The sequence below is a fragment of the Dromiciops gliroides genome, chromosome 6 (genome assembly GCF_019393635.1).
Source record: "Dromiciops gliroides isolate mDroGli1 chromosome 6, mDroGli1.pri, whole genome shotgun sequence".
NCBI lineage: Eukaryota > Metazoa > Chordata > Mammalia > Microbiotheria > Microbiotheriidae > Dromiciops > Dromiciops gliroides.
The window spans coordinates 147,394,858-147,405,944 of NC_057866.1; the positions used below are offsets into that span (position 1 = coordinate 147,394,858).

Genomic DNA, 11,087 nt, shown 5'->3' on the forward strand with positions numbered 1-11,087 from the left:
CCTTTCCTTTCCTTTCCTTTCCTTTCCTTTCCCTCTCTTTCAAGAAAGTAATTCTACCCATATTTAAATTTATTCAAAATTATTAATGGATTTGAACTCAGGTCTTCCTGACTCTGTTCATCCCTCTACTTCGTTGTCAGAAAGAAGCAAAGGAAAGCCTTTGGTGTACTTACTAGTTCCTCTATTGAGACATTAGAGAAGCCTGAGATTAAAAAAAAAATCACAGGATGATGATCACAGGTTGTGATTTGCAGTGGTTAAGGAAATATGAGATCTCAGATCCTTCAAAGTATTGAAGCAGATCCAAAGAGCAATCTCATGGTCATCTTCCCCTTCAAATAATTCTCATGAACTTTGGCTAATTTTCAATTGTTCTAGGACTTTCCTCAGGGCATTTTTCATGTCCTTGTTGTGTAGACTGTAAATTAGAGGGTTTAAGAGGTGTACTGCATACACCAGTGTGACAATCTTTTACATCCCAGATGGATTCCCAGATGTTGGGCTTACATACATCACCATGAGGGTGCCATAGAATAGAGACACAACCTCCAGATGGGATCCACATGTGGAGAAGGCTTTACGCCAGCCAGCACCAGAGGGAACATGCAAAACATCTCTTAGGACCAGGGTGTAGGATCCAAGGATGGAGAGGAATGGTCCAACGATAATCATGGAGTTGAAGGTGTAGCAGATGAGTTTAATAAGAGGAGCAGGTACGCAGATGAGTGCAAATAATGGGCCTGGGTCACAGACAAAGTGATCAATGATGTTAGGGCCACAGAAGGGCAACTGGGATATAAGAGCAATGGGAACTGGGTAACAAAGGAATCCACTCACCCAACAGGCAGATATCAGGGTGGCACAGAACCTCCCTGTCATGATGGTGGGGTAGTGTAGTGGTCGGCAGATGGCTAGGTACCAACCATATGCCATGACTGATAGGAAGAAACACTCTGTAGTACCCAGGGAGAAAAAGAAGCAGAACTGGAAGAAACAGCCAGAGAAGGAGATGGTTTTGGTCTCAGATAGGAAGTTGGCCAACATGTTGGGAACAGTAGAAGATACATGCCATATTTCAAGGAAAGCAAAGTTCCCCAAGAGGATGTACATGGGTGTGTGGAGCGGCCTTTCCCACTTTACTGCACAGACAATGGCTCCATTCCCCAACAACATCAGGATCAAGGAGAAGAGGAGATTCTGCATTTCCCTGTGACCAGGAAAACCCAGGAGGACAAACTCAGTCACTGTGTGTGTGATTGAATGGTTAGGCTCCCAAACTGTGGAAAAGACAGACAAAAATGACACAAACTATCTTTTTTCCAAGTAAGCATCCTAAGAGGAAAGTTTAAATTTCATGGGGAAGCACACTGGCCCATTCTGAAACTAGATGTCTTGTCCTTAGCTCCTATGGGATGTGCACATCCCAGTGGAAGGATTAGTATCAGGATTAAGCGGATTTCTGCTAAATTTGAAGGCAAACTGGCATCATAAATTTACTCCAGAATAGTGCCAGCTGTAGCTGATTTCTCACACTCCTGGCTGCCTTTCCAGCAGAACACATTTAGTCTTTACAAAGGACATGAACTCAGCAACCCAAGACGATCAGAGTTCATAGAATAATACATTTACATCTACAAGGGATCTTTGAAGCTAATTTTTCAGCTAAGGAAACTGAGGCACAAGGGTGTTAAGTGACTTGTCCAAGGAAAGATGGGTAGTAAGTAGCATAGCCAGTATTCAAACCCATGTCTTCTGATTTCAAATCCAACAATCTTTCCATAGTCATGTTGCCTTAAGAGTTTTAACTGCCTCTTTATTTTGCATGGAAAAAATCTATCCTTACATAATGGTAGGGGCTATTCTCCACAACATGAGTCCTTTTATTGCTGCTTTTGCTGCTTAAATATTCTGGCTGAATGAAGCTTCAGTGAAGATGGAAATACTTGTGCCCTCATCTAGTGAAACAATTCTCCTTGCTTGCCTTTGTCTTGGAGGACTTACTACCCTTCCTATTCTACTGTGCTAACATTAGTTTGAAACAAAGCCTATTCCATTCTGAATAATTTGTTTGTCTACATCTTAAACAGATTTATTCTTTAACATCAATTTCCTTCATAAATGGATACAATGTGTCAAATTTTTCTTAGATTGAAGCAAGATAGATCTTGAAGTTAAAATCAGTTACTTTTGTTTCCTCTGATATTTGTAGGCAGTTACCTACATAGATCCCTTCCACTATCACCATCTCTGATTGTGAAGGAGGAACATACATGTTATCACCTTCACATTAACTGATATGTGATATTTTGTTAAAACTATAAGTAAACACGTTGCAATTCATCTTTCAGCCATGAAAACTAGTCACATATCTTTTAGTCTTTCTTCACAAGACTTATTAATTCCTCTTTTGTTGTTCATCCTTCATTTGCAAAGAGGACCATTGACATCATGGGGTGTTGTTTTGTCTTAAGTGTGATTTGGATTTAAGTGAGTCAGAATTGTGCAAAGTTGTGAGCCTCACTCTTCTAGAGTTATTGAAGTCCACTGGCAGGACAAGGTTAAGGTGACTGGTGATGGTCCAGGATGCAGGGAATGACCTTGGAATTTTTGATGTCTCACCAAGCTCTAAGCATTCCATAGTGCCTGTTTCAGTCTCCATTATGACTGTTGGAACAAATTGCTTTCATCCCTCCTATTTTGCCAGGGAAAGTCTTCACCTGCTTGAGGTAGACATTCCTCTAATTCATTGACAAGTTTGAGGCATGTCATTTACCTTCAATCAGGTTTAGCCCATCTGTCCAGATGGTTTACCTGAATGTGGATGCTGCACATGCTACAGTTTCTTGGTGCTACCGATGAGAGTTGGGTGAAGGTGGACACTTTCAAAAGGGTTTAGTTAGCTCTCAGACCAGAAGTTCTAGTCCTCCCTGAACACCCCATACATCTTCCTCCTCCTCCTATTTTACTTGAATAAGGAAACTAGAGAAATAAGATTTTTTGTTTGTTTGTTTAGCCCAGATAAGTTGGAAGCTTGGACATCTCAGAGTCTACATGATGTGATGAAATAATGGGATTTAGCAGATACTCAAAGACCCACCTGGAGATTAATCAATACTAATTAAATCAAGTGAGAGTGATTGACTGCTGATTAAGCCTACTTCAAGTTAATTGGATTGAATCAAGTTAATTGGATTGTGATCATACCTGGCTATCCCTTAAGAAGGTGTAATTCTCAGAAACTAGACTGTGAACTCAACTTGAGAACACCTTCAAAGACAATGGATTTGGATGATGCCAACCAATAACCTTGAAGCAGTGTGTAAGGACCGCCTCTGTTCCAGATCTATAAATAAGCTTCCAAAAACAGCTTGGGAAGGAGTAGCTTTTTTTTTTTACCGGTTTGGCGGGACTCCTGGCGGCGCGGCACAGATGGTCTGACTCACTCCAAAGGTGGCCTAAATCGGTTTGGTGAGTTTTTATAAGGAATATAGACTAAGCTTAGATTTAAGACGATTTGTACTGTATTTCTATTTTCCTATCCTTCTAATCAACAACACCTTGTATACAATAAAGGCTCTATCTAGAAAACCAGAAGCTTCTTCCATTTACTAGTCTGGGAGATAAATTAAGGGAAGGGTTAAGTAGGGGAGATTTATGATCTAATATCCAATTTTAAATCTCACAATGAATACACTCAACATCCACTTATCAAACATTTAATAAGCACCTTCATTGTGTGAAGCACTCTAGCATTGAGGGAAATGCATAGTTTAGCTAAGATTTTGTCCCTGTTTCCATGAAAGTTACAAAAATAGAATTTATCTGTACATGTGAAGAGTACAATAGAAAAATATCTGAAAAGATTTTCATTAGGTAATGTAAAGAAAGAAATTAGAACTCATGGAACAAAGTACATATTAACAACAAACCTGTTAAATGAGAGGTGTACAGTAATGAATGCATCACAGAATCACAAATTTGAGAATTGGAAGAGACTTCAGTATCTGTCAGTATAATCCATGTATAAAAGGAATCTCCACTATAACCCACCTAGCAAGTGATCATCCAAACTCTGCTTGAAGACATCCAAGGAGAGGGAAAGAAAAACTCTTGACATTTTATATGTTGAAATTAATTTATTGCAATGTAATCATAAAAGCAAGTTTTGCTGTTTTTGGCATTTAATCTTATTTATAACAAACCAATAACATGGGGCAAAAGAACAGCTTGTTTTGGATAACATGGTCACTTACCAAAATTCATCCTTTTGTCATCCATAATGTCTGTAGAGACGAGAGATCAATTACAAGGAGTTCTTTCTCAAGCATCCTAATCTGGAAATGGTTTGCTAGATGAAGAGGACAAGTGGGGCATAGAACCTCTATAAATGATTTGTATTTCATTTTACTTTTCCCATACCTGACAATCCTGGGAACCTGTTTGTTCTCTTCTAGTGATTTGAACTGAGTGTGTCTCTGATCCAATTTATGTTTCCTATCACCAATTATCATTGATTCCCAGGTTTCTGAGCTCCACAGCTTTGCTCTGTAGGGAAATAAGTATGTTATCTTCATTTTTGGTACATACTTTCTTCTTCTTCCTTCTCAATAACAGGCTGACTACATAATTGCTATCATTCCATTGACCTTCTTAATTTGATTTTTTTCAAAGTATAATGGATACCACCCACATGTAAGTCAAGAGTTTATTTTATTCCATTTTAACTTTGGTGAATATCTGTCTTCCCCAATTAGTAGTGGCATAGTAGTTAGAGCACTTGATCTGGAGCCAGGAAGAACTATTTTTGAATCCTGCCACTGATATTGGGCTTGATATATGACTATGGAAAATTCTCTAAAGTCAACCAGTAAGCCTTTACTAGTAAGTATTTAAATGTGCTGAGCATTATGGGGAGCTAGGCAATGGGAGTCTATTCTCACAGGAGGCGTGGGCAGTGTGCTCTGCCTGATGCCAAAGCACATGATGGATTTTGAGGAACCTACCTCTGGAATTGCAAGATAATGTTTAATGGAAAGGCCCTGATGCCCAATTCAGAGAAGGTTTCCAGGTCATTTTCTGGCTGCCTGTTTTTTTGTTGTTGTTGTGTTTTTTTTGATGTGACAATGAGGGTTAAGTGATTTGCCCAGGGTCACACAGCTAGTAAGTACCAAGTGTCTGAGGCTAGATTTGAACTCAGGTTCTACTGAATCTAGAGCCAGTACCTTATCCACTACACCACCTAGCTACCCCCTCTGGGTGCCTTTTGATTGGCTGTTGAGGAATGTATACAAAAGATCCTTCAGGGGTCATTTAGGTTCACTTTTTTCCTTTTCTCTTGTCCAGGTCAAGGTGTAATTGGGCCTCCTATTGGGGGACATGGAGCCAGCATGAAGCCATCAGGTTGCTGAAAGGTAGGAGCTGTGCCAGCAGCCTCTCAGATCCCACCCAGAAGCTGTGCTAAATTCTGGGCATAAAATCGGCAAGAAACATTCCCAAGATTCTATTCTAATGAGGTGGCTCTCTCTCTTTCTCTCTCCCCTATATTGTACATATTTATTATGTATGGATATTTATAATGTATGCCCTCATAGTAATCACATAGTTTTAAGCTTTAATAGCTTAACTAGTAACATATGGTCCAATTACATATACTATTTAAATGTATATTCTTATATATATAAGTATATAAGTACATATAAGTATAAGTACTTATATAAGTAAGTTTATATATAAGTGAGTTTATACTTATATATACTTATATGAACTTATATGTACTTATATGTACTTATATATACTTATATGTACTTATATATACTTAAATGTACTTAAATGCACTTAAATGCACTTATATGTACTTATATATACTTATATATAAGGATATATGATATATACTTATATATAAGTAAACTTATATACTTATATATTTCTATATAAGCACTTATATAAATACTAATATACTTATATGTAAGTATTTATATATACTTAAATGCACTTCTATGTACTTCTATGTACTTCTATATACTTCTATGTACTTCTATGTACTTATATATACTTATGTGTACTTATGTATACTTATATGTACTTAAATGTACTTATATGTACTTATATATACTTATATGTATTTGTATATACTTAAATGTTCTTATATGTACTTATATATACTTAAATGTACTTATATATACTTATATGCACTTATATGTACTTATATATACTTATATGTACTTGGACCAGACCTTGGAGTTCTGGAATTTGGCTATAATATTCCTGGGAGTTTTCCTTTGGGGATCTCTTTCAGGAGGTGATAGGTGGACTCTCAATTTCTATGTTACCTTCTGCTTTTAGAACAACAGGGCAATTTTCCCTCACAATTTCCTGGAAGATGGTGTCTAAGCTCTACCCTTGATCATGATTTTCAGGTATTCCAATAATTTTCACACTGTCTCTTCTGAATCTATTTTCCAGAACTGCTGTTTTTCTGAGGAAATATTTCTTATTGCCCTCTATTTTTTTATTCATTTGGATTTGTATTATTGTATCTTAGGTTCTCATAAAGTCATTAGCTTCTATTTGTTCAATCCTAATTTTTAAGGATGATTTTCTTCACAGAGTTTTTCTACCTCCTTTTCCATTTGGCCAATTTGACTTTTTGTCATGATCCTCCTGCATCACTCTCATTTCTCTTTCCATTTTTTCATTTACCTCTCCTATTTTATCTTCAAGGTACTTTTGAAGTGCCTCTATGGCATGAAACCAATTTGTATTTTTCTTGGAAGCTTTGGCTGTAGGAACCTTGATGTGGCTATCCTCTTCTAAGAGTGCATGTCAATCTTCCTTAGCACTAAAGAAACTTTCTATGTTCAACACCTTTCTCTTTCTGCTCATCTTATGTGTCTTTTACTTGACTTTTAGCTCCTTAAAGTGGGACACTGTTTCCAAGCTGCACTGTCCCAAGCTTCAGGGGTCCCATGTGGTTAGATTTAAGGAGGGGCAGGTTCTTCACTCACTGGCCTGTTTCCTGGTCCATAGATAACTTCTGGTCAATTTGATAATCAATCAGACAGCAAAACTTTGTGTGCTGTGGTTGGTAGCTTCGGCAAGCCTGTGTCCCAACCACACCTGGGCCAGGGCTACTCAAGCCTCCTTCCTGGTTCCCAGCAGGGGTGAAAAACCCAAGTTCAGCCTCAGCACCAGCAGAGACACCTGCAATCTCCCCCCCTGCCAACTGTTTTGCCCTCTCACCAGACTGTGAGCTTAGTCCAAGAAGACATTGGCACTGCAGCTGATTCAGAGGCTCTGGGAGTAAGTTTCCCTGGGTGGCCTGCCTAGAACTGGATCTATGTTAGTGTGACTGTGGGGTTGGGTTCCACTCTTGCCCTGGCACAGCAGCCCCCTCCTTCTGACCTTCTAAGCTTTCTTTGGTTGGAAAATGATTTCAGGACTTTTTTTGTGGATTTTCTTGCTCCAAGAATTGTCCTATGGAATTATTTGGATATTTTTTGGAGCAATTGTGTCATGAGTTTGAGAGCTTATTGCCTTTCTTCCTATAGTTTTTCTTCTATAAATTTTCCTCCACTTCATTATTTTTTGTGAACCAAATCTCTTCATAAGTCTTTCAAAAATTATTTAACAGGGGTTTACTATGTGTCAGGTACTGTGTTAACTGCTGGAATACAAATACAAAAAATAAAGGCTGAATGAATGAATGAATATATAAACAAATGAAGATAGAAAGATACATACATATATACATGTTAGATAGATAGATACATATATACTTACATAGATACATATATAGATACATTGATACATATGTAGATGCATAGATACATATAGATAATATCCCAGTGTTCAAGGATCTTGCATTTTAATGGGAGAAGATTGCACAAAAGGGGAAATTTAAAGGAATAAAGGTGGAGAAAAAGAGAAGGTGACTGTATGAGAGTGTGGTAGAGAAATTCAGAATGCAGCCTAATGCAGAGGAAGACATGGATGACCTGGATGCTTTCTTAAACGGGGGTTCTTGAAGAAGCCATTCAACCAGAGAGAGAGAGGACATAAATCATTTCAAGGGGGAACTTCCAGGGTTGGAGTGAGCTTCTATTTATATGAAGAGATTCTGGGGCATAAAACAGAATACCTAGGGGCAGCTAGATGGCGCAGTGGTTAAAGCACCGGCCCTGGACTCAGGAGTACCTGAGTTCAAATCCGGCCTCAGACACTTGACATTTACTAGCTGTGTGACCGTGGGCAAGTCACTTAACCCCCGTTGCCTAAAAAAAAAAAAAAAAAAAAAGACAAAAAAAAAAAAAAAAACAGAATACCTGAGTCCAGTCATATGAGAATTGAAGACTTTTCTTTATAGATATTCCCCAATGTGAACTCAATTACTGAAAATCTATTTAGTTTTTAATTGCATTGAGTACATTAAATTTTGCTGTATTGATCGACCATACCAATTCCTCTTTTGGAATATTCTGGTCTATTCTTTTTTTCTTTATCTTTTTTTTTTCTGTGATACCTTGATGGTCCACAGGATTCTCCAATTCATTTGGTAAGGGAATTCTATATTTAATAAGAAAGTTTTGTATTCTCTTTGAATACTTTTTTACATTTTCCTTTTGGTTTTAGGATCCTTATATATTTGTACCATGCTTTTATTGTGTTTATTTTTAATTTAATTTATTTTTGTCTGTATATATATGTATATATATATTTGTATATATGTTTGTGTGCTTACATATTTATTGTTTGTTTATCTTCCCTGGCTACTAATTTTTTCTTGCTATATTTTTGTTTTTAGATGGATTGCCAAGATGGATAAACTTCTGAGACTTAAATGCAAGGATCCATCAACCTCATGCTGCACTGGGGGATATAGTTCTCAACACTGGTACTACTACTACTGCTGCTGCTGCTACTATTCTTACTACTATCTAGTCTTTTTAAAGTTTGCAGAATGTTTTACAAACTTTTTCTCATTTGATCTTCAAAACAAGTGTATAACATTTTATAGATGAGTAAACTGAGGCTGGAGGCCATTAAGTGACTTAATCAGGGTCACAAAAATAATTTTAGTGAAAGTTTCCAACTTGGGTCTTCCTGAAGCCAGTTCCAGGACTCTATTCACTAAATCCTCAACCTACATGTAGTAGAGGCTAAGTCTTTGCTCTTTGTAATCTGTGGAACCTGGGCTAGGACGCATCAGCTAGGCTTCAGTTGCTTTTTTATAGGCCTAGAAGAGTGATCCACACATACCAATCACTCCCTATTATCTATCCTCTGTAAAGCTTATTAGAAATAGTGAATTATAAGGGTTTCTAGGCAGCAACTATGCAGCCTAATAGATATAAAACCTACACTCAAAGTATACTATGCTCAAAAGTATTTTTTCTATCCATCCAATTCCACCTCAGTTTCAGATTCTAATGGATGAACAGAATTGGAATGTTTCTTATTACAGGGATATGGAGGGAAGCATGTTCTGAAAAAAATATCTGAAGTACTGAGCAAGTCCTGGATGGCTCACTGTATAAATCTATAAATTAACTTGTTCACCTACCCTGGACATGTGAAACTATTAAGAGTAGCAATACTCAGTGAGCTTGTTACATATTACAATTCTTTATAGTTTGTGCATAAGGGTTTAACTTTGTTCTGTACTTCTCCAATGTTGTTAAGTCAACTTATGGTTTATAATTCTTTCTGTTTATGGAGTGGGTAGTACTGGAGATTTGAAGTGTTTTGGTGACAATTATATTTTTGTTTCCATGTGACCCAGAAGTCTAAGATACTAAACTTTCATAGGATTATTTATTCCTTTCTGGCAAGGAAAAAAGTGAGATGGTAAATAGACTTAACTGGTGCATCAGTCTAGAGAGAGATCTTCAGAAGCATGCCATTTGAACATCTCTGTTCAAGCATTATTTGCTAACTGAATAAAGACAGAGATGATATATTTGTCAAATTTCTAAATTAATAATAGATGAGAAAAGCAATTAATATGTTATATAAAAACAATAAGGATTGCCAAAAAAATCAACAAAAAACCCCTTTAAATTTTTAAACAATTGGTTTAAAATCATGTGGCCCAATTTTAATAGAAAAAAATGCAAATCTTTGACCTTGGCCTCCAGAAATTTACTACATATTTAGAGGAGGAGAGATACCTAGCTTAACAGCAAATTTAGCTAAAAGTATTACCTTGATCATTACAATTTCTTTCTCTGGGTCTAAACTTTTTCATCTATAAAATTCTGAGGGGTTTTAAAGTGATTAAAGTGATCTCCTCCATCTTTAACATTTTATAAACCTATTAGGGAAAAATATTCTATGAAAGCTGAAAATAACAAAAAAGTTAATATACTTACAAAAACAAAACAAAAATAATAACAATCTAGCTTTCAGGAAGAGAAAAACTATCTCTGGAAACATTTCCCTACAGTAGTTCCATTGCTATTCAGATACATTAAAATGAATATCCTCCCTCTCCATCCAACCCATCCACTCTGCCCAAGTAAAATGAAACTTCTTGAGAATGGGGCTAATTTATTTTAGTCTCAATTTGTGGTTTCATTACCTCAGAGTGCTCTCCATTAAAGAAGCTCCCCTTACCAATGCAGACCACCAACTGCTATGAAATACTTAGTCTTAGAAAGTTATTGTATTGTTGGCTAATAAACGTTAAGTAACTTACACAGAGTGACCCAACCAAAAAGGTTTCAAAGGCAGGAATCACAAGGGAAAGGGCAATATGATATGGGAGAAGAGCACTTGATTTAGAAACAAAAGGCCTGAGGTTGAATCACAACTTTGATCAAAGATATCTTCATTATCCTAAATTCAATCCCAAAATATTTTGGGGCTTTAGATTTTGCATGTATAAAATGAAGAGATCTTAAAATCTTATAGATTTAATTTTATTAGAACTTACTTCATTTTTAAATACTTATCAATATACTATAATAAGATACATTATTAGGAAGAAATTTTTTCTTCAAAGGAAAGAAATGATGATTCCTTGTAACTTATCCATCAAAAAAAGTTCAAGCATAAACTGGATGATTATTTTTCAAGAATATAAAATGATA

At 36.6% G+C, this 11,087-nt stretch overlaps 1 protein-coding gene across 1 annotated transcript; it reads right to left on the minus strand.

Moving 5' to 3' along the window:
- Window positions 1-471: 471 nt before the first annotated feature.
- Window positions 472-9,802, minus strand: LOC122732459 (olfactory receptor 11H6-like). The gene is made up of 3 exons (XM_043972614.1): window positions 9,792-9,802; window positions 8,889-8,914; window positions 472-1,244 (listed from the first exon to the last, which is right to left on the minus strand). Exons 1-3 carry the CDS (start codon window positions 9,800-9,802, stop codon window positions 472-474), a joined length of 810 nt encoding a protein of 269 aa, XP_043828549.1.
- Between the last annotated feature and the right edge of the window lie 1,285 nt (window positions 9,803-11,087).

Excerpts from the sequence above, each read along its gene's own strand:
- LOC122732459 (XM_043972614.1), bottom strand. Across the intron at positions 1,245-8,888 it reads CAGCAGTAGTAGTAGTACCA|TGACTGAGTTTGTCCTCCTG; the intron begins GTGTTGAGAACT and ends TCACACACACAG.